Here is a 27,255-nt window from a genome sequence, read left to right as displayed (position 1 = left end):
AAAAAAAAAAAAAAAAAAAAAAAAAAAAAAAAAAATTAAAAGGCCATTGGTAAACTTAAAAAAAAAAAATACACATTTGCAATATACAGTAGATATTTAAAACACTCAATATAGAAAAAGTTCTTATATATTAATAAGAAAAAAGTAAAATCTTGATAGAAAAACAGGCCAAGGATATAAATAGGCAATTCATCGAAGAATAAATATAGGTACCCAATTTACATAATAAAAAGCTGTATTTTTAAGAAGACAAATTAAAGTTAAAATCACAATAAGAAACTGCTGCTTGTTTGACAAATGGCCATAGATTTAAAAATGAGAACACCTAGCATCAGGGGAGGCATAAGGGAAATGGGATTCCAACATGCTGCTGCTGGGAGGGGTACAGTCCTTCCAGAGAGCAATTTGGCAAAAAGCATGAAAGGCTTAAAAATGGACCTACTTGTGGATCCTCCTGGATCCTCCTCCAATTCTAGGATATCTTTCTTTAACCAAAAGGGGTTTGGTTAAATAAACTCTGGCACATCTGTCTCCTGCTAAGGTCCTTGCTAAACTCTTTATCAAAAATAACAAATTGGCTCCTTTGGATGTGCTTATATGCATGGAGACCCTTTCCCAAGAGCCTGATGGGGAACAGAACTCTCATTTTTTTGCCTTTAACTTCCTTATTCTAAAAAGAGCGGACGATATTGAGCTTTACTTTCTGATTTTTGAATAGGACTCGATACAATCCCTCCAATAATGTTTTGCATGTTATCATGCCTTGAACTTTTTTATGTACCTCTCTGTCCTTCTTGACTTCCCACTGGGTCTTATTCTCCTTACAACTGTGAGAGTGTCTAGCACAATGCTGGCGATGAGGCATGAGGTAAGTTTGTTTCCTTCCTCTCTTCATCCTTTTTGACCCAGCTCAAATATCCTCTCCTATCTGAGACTAGCTCCCAGCTTCCCTGGACAGTGATGAGCTACTTGTTCTTCTCGTATAGCAACTGCTCAAAACATGTGGTGCGGCGCCATACTCCTTGAGCCTCGGCCATCTATTTATGAGCCTTTTACCCCACTGTCCAGGTATGTCTTGGAGGCATCTCTTATATCTTTGTAACTTAGTCTGGTGGCTAGCATAGCACATGGAATATATTAAATAACTAATTGTGAAGGAGTTCATAAATGAATTAATCAATTAATATTCTACTCCAACATCTTCTCTTTCTCTTTTTGGTTCATAAAAATATGCAACTTTTTCCCCCAAAAGAGTCCCTCTTCAGTAAGACACTACTTTTAGAAACAGCAGTTCTCAAAACCTGGATGCTGACAAACTAGAAATATCAGGCAATACTTTTAGCACTTTATATAACAAATTGAAGAAATGTTAACCTAATTTTATTAGCTATGGACTTTTATTTGCCTTTAGTGCTATTTCAAGGAACAGAAAGTTAGCTCTCTGGCTCCTACAGCTTTTGCAAATGATGATATGTTTTGGCAATAGTTTACCCTGAGCAGTAAGGTCCTAGCAGCTTCCCCAGTATACTGAGAATTCATGACAGAAGTGTACAGCTTGGAATTATTCATCTGTGAACCCCTAGGTTTGGTTTTTTTTTCCTGTCCTTCCTTCCTTTTTCTTTTCTTTTTTCTTGGGGGTGGGGTGCAGAGAGGCGGAAGGGAGGTGGCTAGACTGAAAGCATAGGAGGCAGTGTTCCTTTGTGCTTTTCCTATTCTAAGTAATGAACTGGCTTTTTCCTTTATGTAGAAATGACAATAAAATCTAAAAATCTCACCCAACTCTGACCAAGTTACTTGGAGATAACTAAATCACACACCTAATATTATAAACAAATCATCTGCCTTGGATAATATAAATAAATATTCTATTCCATTTACACAATCCCCAGTCTCTTTGAAAATTCTCATTAATTTCACTAATCACCTTGGATGTATCAAAACTCTAGGTAACTCTAATACTCAGGAAGTCTGGGTAAGTTTCATTTTCTTTAGAGTTCTAATGAATGATGACAAGTTAGTAGTGAAAAAAGGCAATGGTGTGTGTATGTGTTTCTCAAGCTACTGTTGTTTTTGCAGTTGTAGCAATTGTTGTTCAATGGAAAATGTTTTATGCTTAAGAGTCAGAAAACCTGAATCTGAAACTTAATTATAAGCTGCTTGAATTTGGACAAGTTACTTAACTTTTCCAAGCCTCAGTTTCTTCAACTGTAAAATGGGGATGATGCCACCTTTCTCACACAATTTTAAGACTTTACTGCGATAGAGAGTAGAAATAGTTTATAAATTGTTAAGTACAATATAAATGCAAGATACCATTATTAATAAGGGAAAATAAAAAAACTTTTAGGGAAAATTAACATTCTCTACTACCTCATTAAGCTTTCAAAAATAACGTCCCTTGCAGCTCAATAACAAAAAAACAAACAACCCAATCCAAAAATGGGCAGAAGACCTAAACAGACATTTCTCCAAAGAAGATATACAGACTGCCAACAAACACATGAAAGAATGCTCAACATCATTAATCATTAGAGAAATGCAAATCAAAACTACAATGAGATATCATCTCACACCAGTCAGAATGGCCATCATCAAAAAATCTAGAAACAATAAATGCTGGAGAGGGTGTGGAGAAAAGGGAACACTCTTGCACTGCTGGTGGGAATGTGAATTGGTTCAGCCACTATGGAGAACAGTATGGAGGTTCCTTAAAAAACTACAAATAGAACTACCATATGACCCAGCAATCCCACTACTGGGCATATACCCTGAGAAAACCATAATTCAAAGAGTCATGTACCAAAATGTTCATTGCAGCTCTATTTACAATAGCCCAGAGATGGAAACAACCTAAGTGTCCATCATTGGATGAATGGATAAAGAAGATGTGGCACATATATACAATGGAATATTACTCAGCCATAAAAAGAAATGAAATTGAGTTATTTGTAGTGAGGTGGATGGACCTAGAGTCTGTCATACAGAGTGAAGTAAGTCAGAAAGAGAAAGACAAATACCATATACTAACATATATATATGGAATTTAACAAAAAAAAGAAAAAAATGTCATGAAGAACCTGGGGGTAGGACGGGAATGGAGACGCGGACCTGCTGGGGAATGGACTTGGGGTTATGGGGAGGGGGAAGGGTAAGCTGTGACAGGGCGGGAGGGTGGCATGGACATATATACACTACCAAGTGTGGAATGGATAGCTAGTGGGAAGCAGCCACATAGCACAGGGAGATCAGCTCTGTGCTTTGTGACCACCTAGAGGGGTGGGATGGGGGTGGGGTGGGGGGGGAGGGAGACGCAAGAGGGAAGAGATATGGAAACATATGTATATGTATAACTGATTCACTTTGTTGTGAAGCAGAAACTGGCACACCATTGTAAAGCAATTATACTCCAATAAGATGTAAAAAAAAAAAAAGAATATAGAATCAGAGAAATCTGAATTAGGTAGAATAGAAATTTCAGAAGGTATGGTGCTTGATAAAAAAATAAAAATAAAATAAAATAAAAAAATAACGTCCCTTAACTCTACATAATGGGAAAGAAAATGGAATATAACCCAATATGTTCTTTTTTTCTGGGCAGTGTGATTACAGTGCTTTTCTCTTCTTCCTTATCTAATTTTTTCCAGTTATGAATGTGAATTACTGGTATCATTTTTTTAATTAAAAAAAAAAAAGCCAATCCCACTGAAGTGTAAGGAAAGGGAAAACTGTCAGCAAGCACCACTGATCCCAGCTGACAGGAGTTTCGCCTCAGGTCTTTTCATACTTAGTCCAGGTCAGGGACCAACTAAGCCTATGGGGATTCTGCCCTTTCAGCATCTCCAAACACCTGTCACTTGACTTTGACTTAATCAGCACCTTGTGATATGTATAAACTGCTCAGTCAGGGCACACTCTGGTCTCAGCCAAGAAAAATGTCAACCTTTGTTCAGGGAGCCAAGAGCCAATAGTTTGGGGATTAGGTTTCATTTACCAGTACGAGCATCTCAGGAGTGCCCGGGCTCCTGCCTCTGCCAGGCCAAGGCCTGTGGATGGACCACGGCAGCAGAAAAAGAGCTCCACAGAGTTCTCTGAAAACCCTAGCATCCATCTGTCTGCCTCTGTCTCTCTGCCTCTCTCTCTTTCTCTCCTTCAATCTCCTAAACATGCCTGGAAATGTCCACCCCACATATACCTATTAGCCTGGCCAACATCTCCTGCAACTACTTTCAACTTCCTCCTTATCTAGGATGCCTTACTTGTTACCCTCTGTCCTTACCCCTATTCTATCACATCCTGTCTGCTCTTACCCCAACCTACGCCAAGAATTGTATCCCCAGCTCATGCCTGGTGTGCAGTCAGCTCTCAATACAGGCTTGCCCAGAGAATGCCCAGACCTCAGCTGACTGGCTGGGAGGTCCAGCAGACCTGCTCTGTCCACAGTGCTGTCCTCTTTGGCTTCCACTGCACAAATGACTTCCCTGTGAAAGGGCAGATAAGCTCCTCAGGAAGCCTTTTCCAGACCACGCCGGCCTTCAAGGGGGCTCCTCCTCAGTAACCCCCAAACTTTCCATTTATCAGTTCATCCTGCGCTGCTTCATGACTGCCCCTGGAACTTTGTTTCCTTTGGAGGAAATTGGTAAGCGCCTGACAGGAGGGAAACGTGTCTTAACCCAAATTCCATTTGATACTCAACAAATTTGAATCAGTGCCTACCATGTTCCAAGTATATGAGAAAATACTAAGATGAATAAGATACGTTCCCTGCCCTCACAGAAGAGCACAGATGTACAGATGAGGGAGACAGACATGCAGGTAACAGTTTAACTGAATTAGTTATAATTAGGGTATCAGCCTAGTTCTACTGGGGTGTTCTGCCTGGGAAATTTCCAGAGATGGGATGCTCTAACCTTCCTGCGGGGGCTTTACCTACAGGAAAATGTACTCAGTAGGTATGCAAATCAGGGCAGGCAGAGAAGTAGATAGGACATCTAATCCCCTACACCACAGAACCAGGTTAGGCGCCCTGACTATACAGTTCACAGAGCATCCTGTACTTCAGTTTCTATCACTTTCTATTATACTTGTAAGAGCCTGGCCGGGGTCCGATTTCCTTCCCCAAATGTGGCCTCCACGGAGTCCTCCACAGGGAGGTTATGCTTAACACTGTGTTCCCAGAACCTAATTCAGTATCTGGGTTACAGTCAAAGCTCAATAAACATTTGAGGAATGAGTTGATGAAAAGAGGTATAAATGTGAAGGACTTTTCATAAGAAATTAAAATTAAAAGAAATCTGCAAAGCATGAATGCTGTACTTCTTCAAGATATCACTCCTATATAATATATCATCACTAGGACCTTTTCAAGATGGGATGGGGGGAAAATATTGCTAACCTTTGGACCCAACCAGATCAGAATTTACTGGCATATTTCTACATGATACCAAATTAATCCTCAACCTGGTTTCCCATCCCTCTTTCCCAGGACCCCCCACTTTTCCCAAGGAAGAGTTTAAAAAGCAGTGACATTCTATTCTATTCAGTGACTTCACTTTCTATTTCCTTCCCAGTTTCCCAAGAATTCAAGGTTTCCCTCCACCCTTGTGCATGAACACGTGCATCAGCATCCACAGTTAGGGGGGCAAGTAACTGCTCCATGAGATCAACCAAAAACAGCAGGTTCACCCTGTCTAGTTCTGGTGCCCTAACAAAAACACCTTTATCGGGCTTCCCTGGTGGCGCAGTGGTTGGGGGTCCGCCTGCCGATGCAGGGGACACAGGTTCGTGCCCTGGTCCGGGAAGATCCCACATGCCACGGAGCGGCTGGGCCCGTGAGCCATGGCCTCTGAGCCTGCGCGTCAGGAGCCTGTGCTCTGCAACGGGAGAGGCCCCAGCAGTGAGAGGCCCGCGTACCACCAAAAAAAAAAAAAAAAAAAAAAAAAACACCTTTATCCCTGGCATTTGTAATGCTGATGTCTGAGGAAGCGTCATAGCCTTGGTGGCTACAGTAATCATGTTAGACAGTCGCTGTTTCTCCACCAGGAACAGACTAACGTATACCTGGTAAGAGTCATATTATGGCTTGTGCTTTCAAATGCTAGTGGTTTGTTTTATTTGGCGAGCCAGTTCTGAAGTCTGACTCCTATGCACCTCTTTGCCAGTAAACTTCTCCTTTTCTTTCATGAAAGGTCATCTCGTCTCACAAAGACCTTGGGTCCTCAGCTCTGGACTATGGAGAGGGAATGATGCTGAGTCCCCACAAGAGTCCCAGACTGCAGCCAGAGGTGAGGTGGGCATTCTCACGGAGGTGGGTGTTTAAGCAGAAGAGCACTGACTGGTTATTTATGACTCCAGCAACACACAGAAAATTATGTCGGATAACGTTTAAAGTTCTTTCCTTTCCAACAGCAGGATTCTGTTGGTCTGAATGGAGGCTGCCAAGTAAAGAGCGTGTTCTCCCATTCATTCAACAAGTGTTTGCTGAGCACCTGGTCCATTCTGGGATTTATAGGAGGCTCTGGGGATATGACGGAGAACAAGACAGATGTGACTCCTGTCCTCATGGAACTTACAATCTAGTGGAACCAACAGACGTTATTCAAGTAATCATAAATAATTGTAAAGTTACAGCTGTAATACGTGCAAGGAAGAAGTATGTGGTGCCATGAAGTCCAATAATAAGGGGATTGGACCCACTCTGGGAGGTTAGGAAGGCTTTCCTGAGAAATTGCCTCTGCTCTTGCCTAGAAAAATACACACATAAATGACCCTGTACTCAATTAAGCTACAGAATTTAAATATTTCAAAGCTTGTAGAATCACTTCTCCTTTACAGAGAAGCTCTGTAAAGGAACCGCTGGAAGCATCTGCCAACAAGGGACATAGTAGGTGGAAATTAACTCCTCTATAAATAAGGAGATCAGAAGTTCAGTTAAATAAGTTCAGCTGCACTCACTTAGCAGTGGAGACCCATGGCTATGCAGCCTGGTGTTTTAAATGCTTATCTCAGAAATATTGCAGAACAATTGTCTTTTTTTCAGAGAGAGAGAGAATGAGTTTGTGGATTGTTCTTATGATGAATTCTCTCTTTTGATATAAAAGATATCAAAGGGAAGATAAAACCATGGTTGGTACTTAGTATTTGATGAGTGGGTTAATAAGTAAACAAATAAGAACAAGCTTTAACAAGAAATAATTTAAAATCTAATACTTGGATTCAAAGAAATCAGTTCCACAAACGTAACATGGGGACTTTCCTTGGCCAATGTTCCTAAGTAAAAGCTTAAGGGGGTTTAATTACCTACAACATGACATGGGCTAAACAGTATTATGAAATGTCCTAAAAGCTAACATAAATGAAAGTTACATCAAGAAAACTACAGGGTCTAGTTTTCTAGAAATAGTCATCCCATCTACTCTTTACTCGTCAGGTCAATCGTGGAGGATTTGGGCTCAGTTCTAGACACGATCTTCTTCAAATGGCATTGGTGAACAGAGAAGCATCAAGAAACTCATGCTGGGTATATAACCAACGTGAAGTGGGGGATGACTGGAGGACTAGGGATGGGTGGCCAGAGAAGAGAAGACCTGAGAACTGCCCTCTGGCATCTTGAAGGCCTGTCATGCGAGGGAGGAGCAGCTAAGACTCTGACCCACCTTGACCAATGCCTACCCACATGGGTCTGTGGGGCAATACGTTACTAGATATACCACAAAAAAGAGATATCGCAGTTAACTATGCTTAGGTAAAACTGTACAAACAGGATTCCTTATAGCAGAATGTTTTGGAATCTTCAAATGATAACATCATCATGAATATCCAAGACAGAAAGGTATATTCCAAGTTTCCCAATCTGTATTGAACTCAGAACTCTTTCATGGAACTAGTATCTTTCCACACATCCAAACACCCTGGAAAGACCTGTTCTAGACTTTTCTCTTTTCGCTAGGCTCAGCACTGAAATAGGTACATGGGGTCAGGAAACCAAAGGTTTAGACACGGTGCCTGCCTTCAAAGACAGCTTCATCCATAGGGAAGAATTATTGACACCAAGTCTGCACTGGATAACACTGAGGAGATTTCATGGGAGAAGACCACCTCATAGGCCCATTGGGTATTCATCTAGTATCCCATGGAGTAACATGGCACCATCCATACTTTATGAGGTAGGAAAGGACTAAGCAGTAGACTTGTTACCTCTTACCAAAGACCTAGAACCTTGGGAAACCATGTAGCCTTTTTTGTAGACATTGTTCAACCCCCCAGACTCATCCATCTTTCTTAATACTCTCCGATTCCATCAAGCCAATTCATTACCAAGAAGTATTGCCACTCCCTCAAGGATATTAAACTGCTTAGAGTTTTGTCAATGGGTGTCTCAAATTTACCAGCTCATTCTACCCACCCTGCCCTAGGACTTGTAGGAAAAGAAATCAGCATTCTATTCTGTTTAATTAGCATGACTTGCAACTTAATGGCAAGGCTGATAGAATGCTAGATTTTGACCTTTTCTTTGCTAAAGGATGGAAGAATAGTACTGAAGGACCCAGAAGACGGGTCCTTTTACTTCAAAATATTGGGTAGAGGAAATAGGAGGAGAGGAAGTAGGGCCACTGAAGTACCTTGTAACCTGGCTGCTGGAGACAACACGAGGGAAAGGGCCACACGCCTGAATGAATGTTTAGAAAAGAAAGAGACTGATGTAGGATGGGTTACAGGAAAGGTCATGGAGGTGGGAATTCAGGTCGTTATTGGACAGACATAGAAGAGGAGAGAGAGCATAGAAAGTGGGATCTAGGGGTCTTGGGACATCTCCCAAAGCGTACCATGTTCTACTCTTTCATCATACCACAATTTACATATAGATCCTTGTCGTCAACTTCTTGATCACCTAGCAACTTAGTTCCACCCTAATGGTCTCCCTCCACTTAACCTTAATAAATCACAACCTGTTGCTAAGGAAAATGTGTGCCTATTAAAGAGGAAGATGTACTGCTGTGGTGAAACCTTCTCTTAAATAAAAACAAGAAACTGACTCACTCCACCATATTTCTTCTTAGAAATGAAAACATTTATAAAGGTTTCCTTGACCACCGAGGGAAGAAAAATGTGTTTATCACTGTTTAATCTCCACAGACTCAAGGATCAAACTTCCTGCCTCAGTAGATGTGATCCTCTGAAAGTAAAATTAGCCCTCCCTGGCAGAACGTGCTCATTGCTTTTCAAATGTGTACACTCCATCAGAGTTGTTATAAATAAGCTGTATCTTGATTTAGGACACATCAGCTACTGTTGCTATTTCAGTGCTGCCTTTAGCAGTCTAAGCTTTCTTTCACTGCAAATAGCATTTACAGGAAAGAAATCGGTGGCTCAGGACTGCACACTTACCGGTCCCGAAGCTCTCCTCCCCACAAAGGGACAGTCTGCTTGCATCCATCAGATTCCCAAAAAACTTCCAGCCAGTTGGGGTTTCATACAAAGTGATCTTTGTAGCATTAGCCACCCTTCAAAGGCATGAAATCAAAGTTACATCACAGCAGGACTGCTAGCACAGCCATGTGAGGGATGGAAAACAGCAACCATTATTGTATCAAGGGTCCCGTTTAGTATTCCTCAGAGGTACACAGAATTCTAAGATTGGTGAAAAATCATATGAGAAAACTTGCACACAATGTGCTATTATATGTGGAGTCAGCGGAGGGGGGGGAAAAGGGGACGAAGAAAGAATTAATTCAGGTCACTGAGTTTAACATTTTAGAAGAAGCAACAGTGGCAAAATGGGCAAGGCTGTTTGGGGGGCCATTTAAACCCACATGTTTTGGATACAGACAATATTTATAACCATTCCATAGTGAATAAAAGAGTGATGTTTTGATGCACCTATAGTCATAGAGACATAGAATATTGGGTCCGGGAGGTCAGTATTTTACTGAGAAGGAAACAGGACCCAGAATGTTATGTGATCAGCCCGAGGTCACACGGCCAGGATGGCCAATGCCTGCTATCCAGCTGCCCAGTCAGTGCTCCTTTCATTTCCCTGGAAGGCCCCCCAAGGACAGTGCCCAGTGCAGTCTCCCGTGTGCACCAGCTGCACCCACACTGATGCATGGTCCCCTGTCCCCCCCAATATATCTTTTACCTCTCCCTATATTATCCTTAGCCTATTTGAAACCTTTGAGTGACTGTTTTTTTAAACCCTTGCCCTTGAACAGGAAAAGTTACCTACAATTCATTTACTCTTTTAGTGAGATTTGCTTTCCAAAATGCTTGTCTTATCACTAGCAACACAATATCATATTTCAATTCTAATATTTGAGGAAAATTAGATCTACGATTTTGAAACCTGTGAAAGTACAATGAACTTTTTTCTGGGTAATGAGGTATTTTCCATTGTGATTCTATATGTGGATTATCAATTTTTTCAGAACTTGGAATTAAACTGTTTTGGATTACACAGAAGGTATTTCAGGACCTGACCAGTCTAATGTACAAGAGCGTGGCCACACACCGGCTCACGACTTCGGATGGAGGATGTGAAGGCAGAAGTACCAGGTTCTAATTCTAGCTCTGATGTAGCTGTGGGGTCCCGGGCAAGACTGCTAACTACTCTTTTGGTTTCCTCCTCTTTAAAATAAGGACTGCTATGAGGATCAATTGAGATGGTGAATGTAAAAAGGCGCTGTGTCAACTACAAACTACTATATGAATATTAGCCACTACTTTGTTAGCTGAAGTCAGCACTAGTTCTATAACACACACACACACACACACACACACACACACACACACACACATGAAATAGAAAACTACTGTATAGCTCAGTGGTTGGGAGCAAAGGTTCTGGGTTCAAATTCTGCTCCATCATTGACTAGCTGGGTGACCTTGGGCAAATTAGTTAATTTCTTTGTTCTTTTGTTTTCCCACCTGTAAAGAGGAGTTAAATATAGCATTTACTTCATGGGGTTGGTCTGAGAATTAAATGACTTAAAACATATCTAGTGTCTAGCATAAGGTAATGTTCAATTAATATTAATTATGATTGTAAGCACCTAGATACATACATTCTGCTTTCCTCCCTGGCCTCGACCTTTTATTCATTCACTTGTTCTTTATCTATTCATTCAGGAAACATTTATTGGACACCTAACATGGTCTAGTTAATACTCTCCCTGGTGGGTCCTCATTTATAACTTATATTTTTCAGATGTTTTAGATGTGATCCCGTAAGCTACCCTAAAGCCTTTGCAAGTGAGATGAAATACAATCGATCAATAAATAAGCAAGTCAGAGATATCAACTGTTTACTGTCACTGGTACCGCCTTTCTCAAAAACTGAATGCACTTTTTTTTAACTATTCTAGCTTTACGTTTACTCAGATTTTGGACAAATGAACATTTACTATGCTTGTGTGTGTATGGGCATCTGATGGGGGCTGGATGAGGGATGTTTTTTGAAAGTTCTGCTGAAACACTGATCTTACATCCAACTGCTCTTTCATCCAAACTCTGTGTACACTGCTAAGGGAAAGTGAGTCTCTAGAATGATGTCTTGACTACAACGAAGTTCTATCCATTCATTTATTCATTAACATTCAATCATTCATTTTTAAAAATGATGTGTGTGTGTGTGTGTGTGAGGCACACCATGATCAGGAAGAGTTTAGGACAGTGAATAAGACATTCTTTTCTCTGTAGAAGTTTCTAGTCTTACAGGGCAGATAGTCAAGTAAACAGGCTATCAGCACACAGTGTGGTAAGTGCCAGGATGGAAGAAATGCAGGGTGCTAAGGGAGCACAGAGGGGAGACAACCAATCCAGAAAAAAGTTCATCCATTCCTTCATAAAATAAACACTTCCATAGCACATACTATGCATCAGATGCCCTAGCTGAAAAGGGAAGAAGGATGTTCCCAGCATTGTGAAGGGCCTGGCGGGAGCCAAGGGAATGGAGAGACGTACCGGTCCAGGGCACCACTGGTGGGCATGCTGCGTGCAAAGCCGCGGACCCCGGTTTGCTGGAAATATGGAATGCTGAAGATGTTGGCAGCAATGACAGCCACAGAGTCTGAAGGGTTCACAAAGAACCCATGCTTGCCCAGAATCATGTTTCGATCCTTTGGAAGAAGGGGAATTCAAAGGAAGATCTTTTAATCAAAGTGCTGAAGAAACCAAACTATCTTACATGGAGGTTTTATAAAATTTAAAACTATGATACATTTATTCATACTGGCTTCTAAACACTGGATTTTATTCCTAATGGATCTGTACAGTACCACTGGGCCAGTGGCACCTCCGTGCCGAAGAGCTAAAACTGTTTTAAATTAAAGTGCAGGCACAAACTCCTTCTGGGCCGAATCCTCTGTTCTCCCTCCAGAGGCCAGCTGACTGTAACCTCCCTGACCTTTTCCAAACTCTGGAACTAATCACCTCTTTTCTCTCCCAAAAGAGAGGAGAGATCACAATGAGAGGAAATATGGGCTCTTTAGAGTCTGGTAGGTCTACCAGGCATCCTTCAAGGAACAAAGCAGATTCCCTCAAGGAAAGGCTTCTAAATCTTGGGCCCTCCATGTGGTGCAGGACTCAACAGAACATGCTGCCACCTCACTGCTCTCCTGGTGCCTGACATACCAGAAGTACTCAAGTAACTGAGAGTATGGAGGGGAAAACTCCCATCATGCACTGCCACAGAAAGATGCATTGCAAATGATGTCTGCTAGGGACCCTTCTAATTTCTCCAAATTTTGATATTGGAATATCTATTTTTAGGAAACAATGAATTCTAGATGATGTTAAAGAATAATAGCAACCACCAAAATATATTTTCGACTAAGTAAATATGTGTAGTGTTTACTATCTCTGAGATACCAAGTATACAAACCTAAGACAGTTTCCCTCCTCGTCTGTCATGTACTCACCAATGTAAATAAAAGTGCGCGTTCATTTAAAATATTAATTGTAGCTAAAGAATAAAATGCGAATTCTCTCATTATAGTTTCATCTTTCAGCTAATGTGAATGAACGGGTGGGTATATTATAAGGCCAAGACCCTTGCCAGAGATTAAGTAGCTAGCTGCTCGTTTAGAGCAAAAACCTACCTCAGGACAGGCACCTAGAACCCAACTAGTTCATGAAGCACCAGTCATGACATCATAACCAGGCCCCAATGACCCTGCCCCTCTTAGCAGACATTAAACACATGGGTTCCATTTCAAGGACTCATTCTGTTCAAGAGGGTCTTCTAATAACTGAGCCCTGACTCCAGGTGCAATGAAGGAGGTTGACTGGCACTCCTAGGCCCACAGGGCCTGGTAGAAGCAGTCTGCTTTTTCCCCCGTCTTTAGGATCAGGCCTGCCCTGCATCAGAGTTCACTTAAAAACACTCGTACCCACCCCATCTCCATCAAAGGCAGCCCCAAAATCATGCTCTCCTGTCTTCATAGTCTCCACCAGGTCAGCGGCATAGGTGAGGTTGGGGTCAGGGTGGTGGCCTCCGAAGTCCTCCAGGGGAACACAGTTAACTGCTGAGTTTGCGGGGGCTCCGAGCTCTTCACAGAGGATCTTCTTCACATACGGTCCCACAACTATGCAGAGCGTGAAATAAAGAACCAGAAAATAAAACTTACTACGGGAGGTGAGGACTTACTACATAAGGTGCAGGTGTTCTAGGGAGAATGGCAAAGAGAACATGCAAACTGTATTCAAGGGCTTGTGGGGAGATAAGTCTGGAGTAGAAAGTCCTACAAACAGGAATATTGAGAGATTAGGTTGGAAAGGGTGAGGCCATTTGTTGAAGGAAAGAGTGGGGGAAGGGAAGGGAGCGAACCATTATGAAGGCCCTGCTACACACCTGTGCCAGGTGCTTCTCAACTGTTTTCTCACTCAGTCCTTCAAAAAAGGCCCATGAGGTGGTACAGCATAGTCCTTAAGAACCTGGACTCTGGAATCAGAGTGTCTGGGTTCAAATCTCAGCTCTGCCAATTATTGGCTGTGTCATTTGGGGAAAGCTACGTAATCTCTTTGCTGTGCCTCCGTCTACCCCACCTGCAAAGTGAGGATAATAATAGTTGATGTGAGAATTAAATGAGTTAATAGATATGAGGCACTGAGAACAGTACCAGCACACATTTTATAAATTTTGTATTACGATTATTTCCTCCAATTTATAGATAAGAAAACTGAGGTTCTGAGAGGAAGCTATTTGCCCAGACTTACACAGATAGTAGGAGTGGGAGCTAGGATTCAGAGCCCTAATCCTTCTCCTCTATCAAGCTATCCGAAAAACTGATCAAAAGAATACAGACAAACAAACAAAAAACAGTAACAATGAACAACAGGAAAAACCAGTCACATACTTTACAGTGATACTTAGTGTAACGAACAAGAATGTTCATCTCTAAAATGCTGAGAATGTTTTTTCACCAAGGAAGGTACCGACACCAATATATGCGACAGAGGTCAGAACAGTATAGAATACGTGTCTCCCATTAGGGGCCTCCCGTTAAGGAGGTTACTGACACACCACAGAATGAGGCCGAGGCAGCCAGGGCTGTGAGGGGTATAGCAACTGAGGCTTTCGAGGAACAACTTAAAGGCCTGGAGAAAGAGGTCAGCTTCATGACCAGCAGCGACCAGCAAATACCTCATCACAGGCTCCGTCCTCAAGCCAGCCCAGGCTTCTGCTCATTCCCCTAACGTGACTTCTATCTTTAAGCTTTCATGCATTTGCTACAGCCAACTGCCTCAGCTGGGAATGACCATCACTTGACTCTCCACCACCCTACGTCTTTCTTTCATAAAAGATGAGTTGGTTGCCACTTTTTCCAGGAAACCTTTCTTGATACCTTTGGTCAAACTATGCCTTCTTCCACACCCCAAGGAGAATACTTGAAATTCTACCTAACCCTCATTTTGCTGGCCTGGAAATGGTTGGTTTCTTACCTACCTCATCTCTCCAAGCATCGCAGAGCTCTTTGAAGAGAGTCTCTACTGAACCCCTGCCTACCCCCAAGCATACATGTAGTAGCTACTCAATACATGTCTGTTGAATGCTTTGAAAAGTCAGAATAGCCTTTGTCTGAATCAAGAAGGAGACTCATTCTATGGGACTCCAGAGGCAAGTTAGGACCCAGTGGGAGAAGTTCCAGAGACAGAAGATTTCAGCCCACCAGGAGAAGTTTTCTAACTGTGGTTTTGCAGTGTAACAGAAGGCCCTGACAGCATCACGGAAAGGGTTCAAGCACAGGCAGAAAGTCTTCCACAACCAGGCAGGCAGATGGATTCCAACGCCAGGGAAAATCCCCGTGACTCAAAGAGTCTAAAATTGTAAATTATTACAAAACAAATAAACTCAAGTGCTCAGGAATTCCCTACATGCAAGAGAACCTCATGGTTCTGGTTCGGTGACAGCTGTTCTCTCTACTGACCTGGCCACACAACCCACAGAGGAAGAAGAGGGAGAGACATACATCCTGTTGCTCCTGAATTTAATCCTCAGCCGGCTCTGGTCATCTTCTAAGTAAAGGTTTATGTGGGAGCAGGCAAGTGGGGTGTGGGGTCAGAACCACGTTTATCGTATCTAGCAAACCACAGGCCAGCTCGGAAATAGATGGGGGCATTTAAGAAGAATGTAAGGCATCTTCTGAGGGGGAGGGAGAGTACACAAAAATAGTTGCCTGTTACTCAAAACCTGATGCTTAATGTGGAAACGCTGACCTTCACACTACCTTACCATTAGGAATTTTTCCTGCATACAATTAGATTTTTATCTGCGTGAATATTACTCTGAAATTTCTGCAACGTAACTGTTTAAAAACCGTCCAACAGAGAGAGTTCTAAGAAAAGGTTTATTAAAGCATCATAATACACAAAGTCGAGAGCTGCTTCATGTCTTTGAGGGAAGGGAACAGAAAACAAATGGCTCCATACCTCCATGCATGGCGTCTATACGGATCTTTAGTCGGTTTGGACCAGAAAGCAGTTCTTTCAGTGCATTGAAATCAAAGATGCTTCTCAGCATCGTAGCATAAGCTTCCACCGAATCCACAATTTCCACTGTGAGAACAAGCAACATTAAAGATGGAGGAACTAAACACATTTAGAAATATTCTCCTCTGAAATGATCATATTGCTGTAAACGTGCAATTGCTATTTTAAAAGGACATTTACGGAGCAGCTCCAATGCGCCAGGGCCGCGTTACATGATCTCTTATTCAATGCTAACAAATTTCCTGAGAGGTAAATGTTATCAGTTCTATTTTATAGATGAGCAAGTTCAAGTTCTGAAAGATTAAGTAACTTGCCCACACACCTGGGATGGGGCACAGAGGGGAATTTTGACAGAGTTTTGCCTGATGCTAAACTCTGTTCTGCTGCCACGTTGATTCCCTATCAGTCTCCATGAGAAGTGTATTTTGGTGTCAAAAAATAACAGAAAATGTAACACCTTACTTTATTTTACTTTTTCCAGGCCCCTTGCCATCAAGACATATTAGTAAAAAGCAGAGAAAATAAATTTTTTTTATTTTTTTTTTGCGGTACGCAGGCCTCTCACTGTTGTGGCCTCTCCCGTTGCGGAGCACAGGCTCCGGACGCGCAGGCTCAGCAGCCATGGCTCACGGGCCCAGCCGTTCCGCGGCATGTGGGATCCTCCCGGACCGGGGCACGAACCCGTGTCCCCTGCATCGGCAGGCGGACTCTCAACCACTGCGCCACCAGGGAAGCCCCAGAGAAAATAATTTTTAATGAATCACTTTTCACATGCACTGCTAAAGGAGTAAAACAAATGTAAGAACTATTGTTCTTGTTGAATTTTCACGGGTCTGAACATTTTCAAAACATGAAGTGTTTAAGAAATTCTCTACTGGTGTTTTCTAAACCCTAAGAATGTCTTCAGAATGTACCAAAGCACCCCTACCTCTTTGCTGGGATGCAACTGTCAGCTCCTTATGGGTAGGTTCAAACAAAAAAATGCCTCCCATAAACTTGCAGCCCAGAGGAAAGAATACATGTTAGAGCAAAGTTGAATTGCAAGTCACATTGCTAACCCATCTCATCCTCGTTTATTAATATGAATAATTTTATAAACATTTATTCCATCAATTATTGTCAAAACTTGGCATTCAACAACAAAATGTTTACCACAGCTGCTACACAGGGAGTTTCAATGTAGCCCCCAAAATGGTCTAAGTTGATTTTACTGAAAAGGAAATCAAAGCCCAGGCTTTGGAATCATTCACACCTGTGTCTGAATCCTGGCTTACCACTCACTGACTATGTGACCTGGAGCCTGTTACTTAAGCTCTCTCAGCCTTTGTTTCCTCATCTGGAAAAAGTGAATACTGACAGTGCTGCCCTCACAGGGCTACTGTAAGAATAAAATGAGATAATGCATGTGAAGAGCTTGGCACATAATAAAAGCTCAATAAAAGATAGCTATGAACATGACCTTACAGGTCTTCTCCTCAAGGCTGTTCGTTTTATACGTATGGAAACTGAAGCCGAGAGATTTGGAAACAACTCACCCAAGGTCACACAGCTGATCCCCAGCAGGGCCCAAAGAGCCCAGGTCTCTAGACTTCCAGACCTGCTAATTCATGCATGCAAAGCTTGGTGACCACAATCTTTCCAAAGATAAAGACCCATGTTATTAAAACCTTGAAAGGCAAATCCCTCAAATTGGAACTAGGAGTGGGCAACAGAGGAGAAGAGTAAACATGCCTGTGAAGGGTTTGAACTTGTTTTCCAGGTCAAATTGCTGCTTTCCCAGAACCCCAAGGTCTACATGCAGGTCAGGACAAATTGCATAGTCTTCGATTGTCTTGCTGATTTGGAAAATTTTATCAGTTATTGCTTCCGGGGCAGGACCTGGAAATCAAACAGCAAACAGTGGGTCATTTTGTACAGTTGACATGGAAATACAAAGGGCACAAAGCTCATCAACTCCTCCTTACTAGCACATCTGCCATGCCACCATTCAAGCAGCAAAGTGTCGGAATTTTCTAAAAGGAAATATTATGTTAATGATCATTCATGCACGGCTCCTCATACTCAGGTACAGCAAAATGAGAAGCATCTCATTTTCACCAAAAGGAAACAAAAAGCTCCCTTGCTAAGGATCAGAACGGGAACCCTGACCTCCCAGGGCCTTGGTCATCAGTGTGTCCTACAGAACATAAAATTGGCTATACTCAAAATGACAGCAAACTCACCTCCATTGGAAATATTGAATTTGATTCCAAAATCTCCATTGGGTCCTCCTGGGTTGTGGCTGGCTGTCAGAATGATCCCACCAATGGCTTTGATCTTTCTAATGATGCAGGATACAGCAGGGGTGGAGAGGATTCCATTCTGTCCAATAACCAGGCGACCAATCTAGGAGAAGAAATCCAGAACACACACTTTAACGTTAATAAATCCAGAGCTACTGCACAGAAATGCCAGAACAGCCAGATGGACAAAGAAATATTCTACTGGACAAGAAAAGATGTCCTTTAATGAACATCTAACAGCTTGGATTAATAGTATTATTATATCGAAGTAGAGTATTTTATTGCTGTTGTTGAGTAATATTATTACTGAAGTAGAATCAGCATTGCTGAACAAAGCCATTCCTTCAGATAGCTTTTTGGGACTTTGTAGTGTATGATCCAGGGACGCTGTAAGGCTTTGGCAAGAAAACAAAACACAGCCTTTCCAGACTAGGTTCATAATTTGGATACATTAAAAATTTGTGAGAAAACCCACATTTTTATCCACTATAATCATACTTTCAATCCACATTGGGAAAAAGAATATAAATTTAACTAGTTAAAGGAATTCTAACCCAAACACAAGGCTTCTGTAAACTAAAATATCTGACAAAGTAAAAGGGGCAAACTTTACATGAAGAAATGTTACAAAATGTATCTCATAAATTTATGTTTCCAGTCAAGCTTGGATTTGGGGGTTCCTCAAAGCCGGACACACCTACCCATGTTAGGGTGTACCTGAGCTACTTCCTGGGCCTAAGGCAGGGAATGCTGGGAGTGTTACTGGGTAAACCAGCCAGAACACCTACATGAAAGAGCTACAGGTGGTACTTCTGTTGCGTTCTTAACTCACCTTCCCATATCTCTCACAGATGGTATCAGCACAGCTCCTTTGCTAAAATGAGAGTAATTTATATCTGTTTCAACACGACGCAAGTTGGAAAAGAAGGAAGAAGTTCTGTCCGTTCCTCTGACTAGAGAAGATGTGACTGCTACATGAAAAGATTTAAAAAACAAGGAGTTTGTGCCCTTCCTCCATTCTCCCCTCTGAAAGAAGGAAGGGACGAGGATGTTTTTAAGTTTTCCAGTTGTTATTTCTTCTTGCCCCACCCAAGATAAACATGGTTGAAGAAATGACTTGATGGTGGCAGATGCATTTCTAATGTTGAAAATGCCAATGAGATACCTGGATTCCCTGGGGAAGTTTTTCTGGGACTGTTAGCTTTGCCACCTTCCCGCAGGTCACTAACGGCTCGACTGCCTTATAATTAACCCTCTCCACTACCAACCACCTCTCAGGAGGCAGCCACTTCATTGCAGGCACAACTTGGCTCTCATGTGTCTCTCTCTGAACAATTTCTGTTATCCTAATATATTTCTTACGTTCTGCCTCCCTCAGGAAGTGGTAGCTCCCTGACTCAATACAGTGGTAATGGTAACATCTCACCCTTCCAGCAGTTTCCGGGTGTGGTTCTGATGAAAATAAAAGCCTATGGCTGAGCAGTTCCATAATTTCGATGAGAGGAGCTTACAGATGGCAGTTTAATTAGCCAGAGTGGCTGGTGGAGTTATCTGGAAACAGTGTTTCCCCATCAAGCACGCTGACTTTTACTTGGATTCTGTATGTTCTTAATGTGGAAGGGGAAACTGATAAATGAATATTAAGCTATGCCACCCAAGTCACCCCTTAATTCTACCATTCCTTACGGTGAAATCTGCTGTCAGGAATGGTCCAAGACTGAGAGGACTATACCAGAAGGTAAGAGTAAGAGAGAAAGTCAAGAGAAGCAAGGGAAGTCCACGGTAGGTTCCTTCTCCTGAGCCCAAGAATAGGTACAGCTGGCCAAAATATTCCCTTCCAGAGCAGACTCTTTTCCATGAATTATCCTCAGCAATATTAATCCTCAACCTGATATTGGGGAGAAATTACTCTATTACCTTCCTCCCCTTAAGGATGTCTGGAGCATTGTAACAGCTCCTGACTCAACCTCCCCTGCCTCTCTCCCACCTGTACCTCCCTTGCCCTACCCTGGCTGAATCTATCTGACCTACTCAGGCCCACTTAGTTCATCTTTCTAAACCATAGTTCTAACTGTGTCCCTCCCCTACTCAAAAACCTTCCCTGTACCATACAATCCAGAAATTCCACTTCTAGGTATAAACACAAAAAGAAAGCAGGGACTCAAACAGATATTTGCACACCCATGTTCACAGCAGCATTATACACAATAGCCAAAAGTGGAAACAACCCAAATGTCCATTAAAAGATGAATGGATAAACAAAATGTGGCATACACATACAATGGAATATTATTCAGCCTCAGAAAGGAAGGAAATCTGATACATGCTACAATATGGATGTACCTTGAAAACATTATACTAAGTAAAATAAGCCAGACACAAAAGGACAAGTATTGTATGGTTCCACTTATATGAAGGACACAGAACAGGTAAATTCACAGCAAGTAAAACCAAAGTTGCCAGGGGCTGGGGGGAGAAGAGAATGGGGACTTCTTGTTTCGTGGGTACAGAGTTTTGGATGAGATGATGAAAAGGTTCTAGATAGTGGTGATGGTTGCAGAACATTGTGAATGTAATGAATACCAATGAATTGTACACTTAAAAATGGTTAAAACAGCAAATTTTGTTAGGTATACTCTACCACAAAAAAGAAAATTAAAAAAAAAAAACCCTTCCCTGGGTCCCAAGTGTCTACCAACTTAGAGATACCCCTTCATGCCACACTGAGAGTCCTTCACCAAGCAGCCTTTCCTGCCCTTCCTCCTGGCCCTTTACTCCCTTCCGTAAGACTCACGTCCTGCTGCCAAGCTGGATACCTCACTCTCCCCCCAACCCCACATTTGATAGTTAACCATGACAGGGAGCAAACTTTAAAATATTCCTTTTAATTGAAAATAGGGCCTGGTGTTTTATGTTTCACACAAAAACAAACAAAAAAACAAGTTCCATTTTCTTTGCTCTGCCAGTCATACACACAGGTTCTATTCTCATTTCTAAAATTATCTCTAGGTTTAAAGCTCGGGGGACTGAATGACATACCCGTACTATAAACGGGGCCCCACCAATGTTTTATTTTGTACATTAAAATTGCCTGTAAATGCAGACAGCTCTGTGCAAATAAAAACAAAGGCAGAGTGTATTCCATTACCTGTAAATGTACCAGATAAAACTGTACTAAAGGGGAGAAATGAAATGATCTCCATGTAGCTCACTAGGCTGAGAAGCTCTCCTAGAATCGGCTCACGGGTAGAGTGGGTATTGACAAAGCTGAGGAAGGAACATTGACTTCTACCAAAATCCGTGGCAATAAATTTTCTTTCCTTTAGATTGCCTCCCTAAAGTTCTGCCCACAATCAAAGGGATGTTAAAATAGTCAGAATTTAGGATATGCTAGAAAAGGAAATCAAACTATATAGGATTTGATAGGTTTTATCAGATGAAAGTGCTTTATGGGTCCACTAAACGTTTTATGTAAGTCAGCCGGGTAGTGTGACGTTTAAATGCAACATTATTTTTAATGAGGAATGTCCTTGGAAAGACTTGAAAATATTGCTGGGGCTGTCACAGCTCTAACAAATAGGCAGTTACCATATTTAGTCAAGTATTATCACTTGATTGCATTATTTAGCAAACCTTCAGATGGTAAATCTGAGAAAGTCTATAGCGTCTGCCTGAATTACACATTCCTACCACATCTTCCACATCCTTCTGCTTTGCACAAAAATGAAATGAAGCCAAATATATCACAGCAAAGGGGACAGTGTACCAGATCCACTCAACAATCTAGATATATTCGGAGAAATAATGTTCCATTCGTTCTCCCCCCAAAGATTAAAAGCATCTTAATACCGTTCGTTCCCTTTGCAGCTCTCCTCAAATGGACAGCATGTCACATTTTATCTTAAAAATGTGTATGTGTCATAATTTCATATTTGAGTACTTTATCAGCAAATTTTACATGAGAGGCATTCACATTCTGAAACTGGGTATAAAGGAAACCTCACATAAACAGTAGGATCTACAAACTCTTCTAAATTTGATAACGTATGCTTTTTTTTTAATTTGGCTTTTGTAATCACACCTTCTTAGTGTGTTGTTAAAACAGACTGAAAATGAATGCCCAACACATTTGGCTACAATGCTAAATTTTTATGTTCTCAGAATCAGAATTGCTTCCAGAAAGGAAATAAAACAGATTTTTAAAATTTATAAGTACTGAAGGACTGTGTGCTCCAAATTATTGCTAAGTGTAATCTAAAATCTAAAAATATATTTTTGGTCCCCCAGAGGAATTTGCAGAGCAAAAAACACCAATGTCCTGATGCCTGCCTTCCTGTAAATCAGTAAGGCTGTGCAAATTGTTAGATTATCAAGATCAATGCTTCCTGGTGCAAGATTCCTTCTGATTTGGTTAATTCAGGCAACACAGTTTTTCACGATGCAGAGCTTTAGCAGAGCCTCCATATATTATAGTCTTACAGGAGTTATTATCTCTACCCTGCTGCACAAATTCACCACACACAGGGCTTCTTTGTGTTCAAGGTCATTATAAGTGGGTTCCCCTGTAACAGGTCCTCTTGGAAAGCTCACACCTAACATTTTCCAATTCCCTCCTAGCATTTCTGCACAACTACTGGGATCCACAAATAACAGCGTGCCCTGGCTTTTGTTTTCCTGTTTGACAAGTGACTGAACTTCAACAAGGAAGCCATTGAAAGAAAACAAAATCTTCTTCTCTCCGCTGCTCATTAGAGCCTCATACACAGGACAGAGTGTCCCTCAAAACTAGTTGAATGTAGATAAGACAGCTTAAGCCTGGGGTACGCTTTGAATGTCTAAAAGCAACAGGTACTTTTTCAAGCAACAGGCACAGAGCACAACATAAGAAATTAAGCTTACATTCCCATATCCCAATGTGACTCATGTAATTTCAGGGGTAATATCACAATATACAATCTCTGAAGTCACAATGAAACTTAATTGGATGCTAGTAGCATTGAGGTGTTTGCAATATACAAATCTTTGTACTTGTGTATATTTCTGCAAAATTAAGAGGTTATGTGGAGAGCCAGAAGCATAGCAATACTTATCGTATACCAACCCCATTGGCAGCTGCCATCTGCACTATTGTCTCTATTGCTGATTTATTAAAATACCGCCCATCTCCACCAACCACCAGTGAGGATCCCTGGCGATCTTTTAGGTCTATGGAAAAGAATACACTCTGGATGAAATTCTCCAGATAGCATGGCTTTGCCTCGAAATAATAGGTTTTCTTCCGTAATCCACTAGTTCCTGGTTTCTGGTCGTAGTAGGGAGCTGTAGCAAAAGTCAACAGAGGGAGAGGACCTTCTTCCATTTTTCTGTATTTCCCGGAAATCCATTCATCAGGATCACTCATCTTTCACTTCCACCAGTTGGCTCAGCGAGGGTGCCCAGAAAGCAGCCAAGGGTCCCCCAAATAGTCTGTCCAAGCTGAAGCTGCAACAGTGTTGGCCGAGTAACTAAAATAGAGGTCTTGCCTGGAAGATCACTCTCAATGACGAAGCAGAGTTAATTCCTGTTGTCGTCACCCCGTGTGAAAAAGTTACGGACCAAACACCCACCCACATCCACAGATCTTCAAAGTTGTTTTGATGAGGACAGTCTGCCCACATAACCAAGCCAAATACCCTTCAATTATTTTTGCCTCGTTTCCCTGTTAGGGTGGAGATGGGTCCAGAGGGTGTTGCATGCAGCAGACTTCAGTTACAAACACCAGGTGGCCTCCAGACTCCACTCTCGGAGCCAGACAAAGACGGAGCAAGTGCAGTCCTAAGAGGCAGGATCATTAACAAGACACCCTGGTGTGGCTCCCACCAGGCTCTCTGCTACCGACACCCCTTAAAACAGAGCCTCTCTGGGCAGTCATCACTGAGAAGGCCATCTGCAGCTAAAGTTGTTCCAGGCCATCTCACAAGTTAAAGGTCAATCTTAAAATGGAAGTGAAGGATCTCAGTTACCTCTGGTTTCCTTTCATCACTGTCATTTTTGATACTTAAGTATTTGATACTCAAGTGCTTTCTTTTTACTTCCCACATGCAATCCCAGTTAGAAGGAAAAAAAGCATCTAACAGAACAGATTTATTCACTGGCCACCAAAGATTTAACAAAAAAGTATTCAGTTCTAGAAGAAGAGATTCACAAATATGGCCTGAATGACCAACAGCTTGGTCATTCCCTTGAACTTATAGAAAAGTAGGGATGAAGATGCACCACATCCTTGAAAACATAAGCAGAATAGTGTGTGTGTGGTAGGGGGAGAGGGAAGTAAGTTTTTCTGAATGCATGAGGCTTGATCAAGTTATTATTTGGAAAAATAATATGAACATAAGATTAAAATGTGTATATTCATATTCTCAGTTTTAAGTAGACTTGACTTTTAAGAAAACATTTTTAGTGAAGCAGTTTAAGTCCTTTGCATTTGAAGAACCTAAGATGTTTAAAAACGCTCTACCTCATCCCATTTGATCCCTGAGATTTTATTAATAATCTATTTCGGTACATACATGTTGTGTTCTTTATCTGACTCAGCAAAAGTTGTCAATTACGAAGCTCCGTTGTCAAGGTTTTGGTGAACTTGTTAACAAGGCTTAAAAAGTAAATCAAGACTAGTTACGCCACGTGTCTGGGGAGTTTGATGTGCACATAAAAGTCAGGTTTTCAAGGGAAAAGTAGTAATCTCTTGAGAAACAAAATCTGAGTATTTTTCTAATAATTTGTCAAGCCAGTTCCAAAAGCAGACAGGCCCTGAGAGCAGCAGACTGCCCTCTGTGAGGCAAGAATGTCTCTGTGCTCCAGGGGCTACACATACTGGACCAGGAGAGCTAACGGGCTCATGAGCGGAAAGCAGGCCACTACCAAGGAAGCCTAGTCTCCTTCAAATGGCAAACGGGGCTGGCCCACCTGAAAAGAGGACCTCGAGACGTAACATTGTAACAATTCACAAGACACGTCTATTAAGCTGAAAACCAGTCAGCCAAAAGACAATTGCTTTTTATAGCTTATTTTTCCCTCTTATTTCAAGTTTAAAACCAAAATTCTTAGGAAGTAAGCTTCCTTTATGAACAGTAGTTTACACACCCAATGTTTTTCAACTTACTACAAATGCATTTTTTTAATTCATATTTATTAAGTTCCATGGCCATTTTTCTCTGGTTTTAGATAGGCTCGTAAATTATGCCAGTCTATGTGTCTTGACATATTTAATAATAGATCCGCATTCATGAAATATCAACTCAACAGTCTTTTCATTGGGAATAACAGAGCAACCAACCATGTAATTGGTAGTGTCCTTAACAAGGTCTTGAAAGCCCAGCATAGATTCAGGGACACTTCGTTGAAAAGGGGCTCCAATATCCCCACTAAAGCTTCTCTGCCCACACTTTCCAGCATGTTCTCTGCTGGTGATCGACCGCTGTCTCTTGAAGCTCTTTCTGAAGCCAGAACTAGAAGAGTAATGTTTTGTTGGGGGCTTTTCCCACACATTCACTTATTTTATTTACAGTTTATGGTCAATGCAAATCAATTTCGTAAAATGAGAAATGATGAAGAATCAAGGCATAACTATGAAAATTCAAAATCGATAGATGTTCAACACAAAAAAACCCCACAAGCATCAAAATGGGTTTGTTTGCAGCATAAGATCCAACAGGTGTTATTTCAAAGGATGGCAAATGCTTGTTTGTTTTTTTTTTTAAAGACAGTGGCCACATCATATACTAGGACACCTCAGCTTGGCAGTGTGTTTTCATATGAACTAAAATTTGTTTCTAAAAATATTTTTCACATTGAAAGTGTCGTAAGAGCTACACTTCTCCAGGATTAAGCCTGTCCCTAGGCCTAGTACCAGTTTCTAACCACCTAAAAACTGACTGATACAGAAAGTATTCCAAACGTAAGTATTCTGATTCTTAAAGGTTAAAAAATATATATTCTAAAGTAGTTTAGAAGAATCATTGCAAACAATAATGCTGGTGGTCTTCTACTCCTAACTCTCCAATTAGCTGATATGCCACTTTGGGGTTCATTATTTGATGGCCTCTCACTTCCAAGGTTTTTAAATATAGCTCCCCAGTGGAACTTCTTCATATTTAAAACATTATTGAACACAAATGGAAATAGACAGCAGTGTTTGAGCATCGGGAAGTCCTACCTGTGAAACCTGGGGAATCAGGTCACTAGGTGAACCCAGCGCCCCCTTCCTGGATGGGAATGTCCGTGTGGGCACATACACTTTTTTACTTCACTGTATGTGAGCCAGCTTTACGGCGAGGCATGGACTGGAAAAGACCTCATCTCTCATGGCCCCTGCATGTGCCAATGAATATCCAGCAATTTAAGTGCACATCAAATCTAAGGCTCTGAAGGAGAGAGTTCTGTACCCCCAAATGAAGAGCAATGTTTTCACCAACTACACGCGTCAGCATGGTGTTTGTCAACATGCAAAACTAAACCAAAAAGATATAATCCTTGCCCTAGAAAAGCTTCTGTTCTAAAGATGGGCCTGGGTCATAATTTTATGGACACTATAGAATTCAACCCCACATAAAAATATTACCAGAAGCAGCAATGTTAGATGGACTGTGAAGTGTGGTAAAAAAGAAGCAGCATTAAAAACATTAAGCTTCCGAAGACGCTCAGCCTAAGTGGGCTGGCTATTAAGAAACTCATTTGTCTGAGCTCTCCAGCAAAGGTTGAACTTCATCTTCGGAAACGTTACTGTCGAGCATAGCGAACCCAATTTAGCCTAATGAATTCGCCTGCCTTGCCAGTACTCCTTCACAATGACACAAATTACATTTAAACCATGCAGGGGATTTAAGGATTATTCCCTTCAGACAAGGAACTTTCATACTGGTCTTGGGTCCAATCAATTTCACAATGGCAGAGTTATGAACCCCTTCGCTCCCAGCCTCGCAAAGACTCCAGCTCCCACTCTGATCAGCAATGA

At 41.5% G+C, this 27,255-nt stretch overlaps 1 protein-coding gene across 2 annotated transcripts in view; it reads right to left on the bottom strand.

The window, feature by feature from the left end:
- Positions 1 to 27,255, bottom strand: part of PGM1 (phosphoglucomutase 1) — a 58,302-nt gene that overhangs the window by 10,300 nt on the left and 20,747 nt on the right. Inside the window, exons 2-8 of one of the 2 annotated variants that reach the window (XM_027113975.1) lie at positions 19,096 to 19,137; positions 18,204 to 18,366; positions 17,713 to 17,859; positions 15,922 to 16,047; positions 13,387 to 13,577; positions 11,956 to 12,110; positions 9,385 to 9,500 (exon numbers count right to left, since the gene is read on the bottom strand). In XM_027113975.1, coding sequence (XP_026969776.1) covers positions 9,385 to 9,500; positions 11,956 to 12,110; positions 13,387 to 13,577; positions 15,922 to 16,047; positions 17,713 to 17,859; positions 18,204 to 18,366; positions 19,096 to 19,137 — 940 coding nt within the window. The remainder of the gene's footprint in view (positions 1 to 9,384; positions 9,501 to 11,955; positions 12,111 to 13,386; positions 13,578 to 15,921; positions 16,048 to 17,712; positions 17,860 to 18,203; positions 18,367 to 19,095; positions 19,138 to 27,255) is intronic. The other variant, XM_027113976.1, reaches the window with a different exon arrangement.

The sequence above is a fragment of the Aethalodelphis obliquidens genome, unplaced genomic scaffold (genome assembly GCF_003676395.1).
Source record: "Aethalodelphis obliquidens isolate GAN/ISIS:26980383/991018 unplaced genomic scaffold, ASM367639v1 scaffold13, whole genome shotgun sequence".
NCBI lineage: Eukaryota > Metazoa > Chordata > Mammalia > Artiodactyla > Delphinidae > Aethalodelphis > Aethalodelphis obliquidens.
This window is presented reverse-complemented; position numbering and strand designations above follow the sequence as displayed.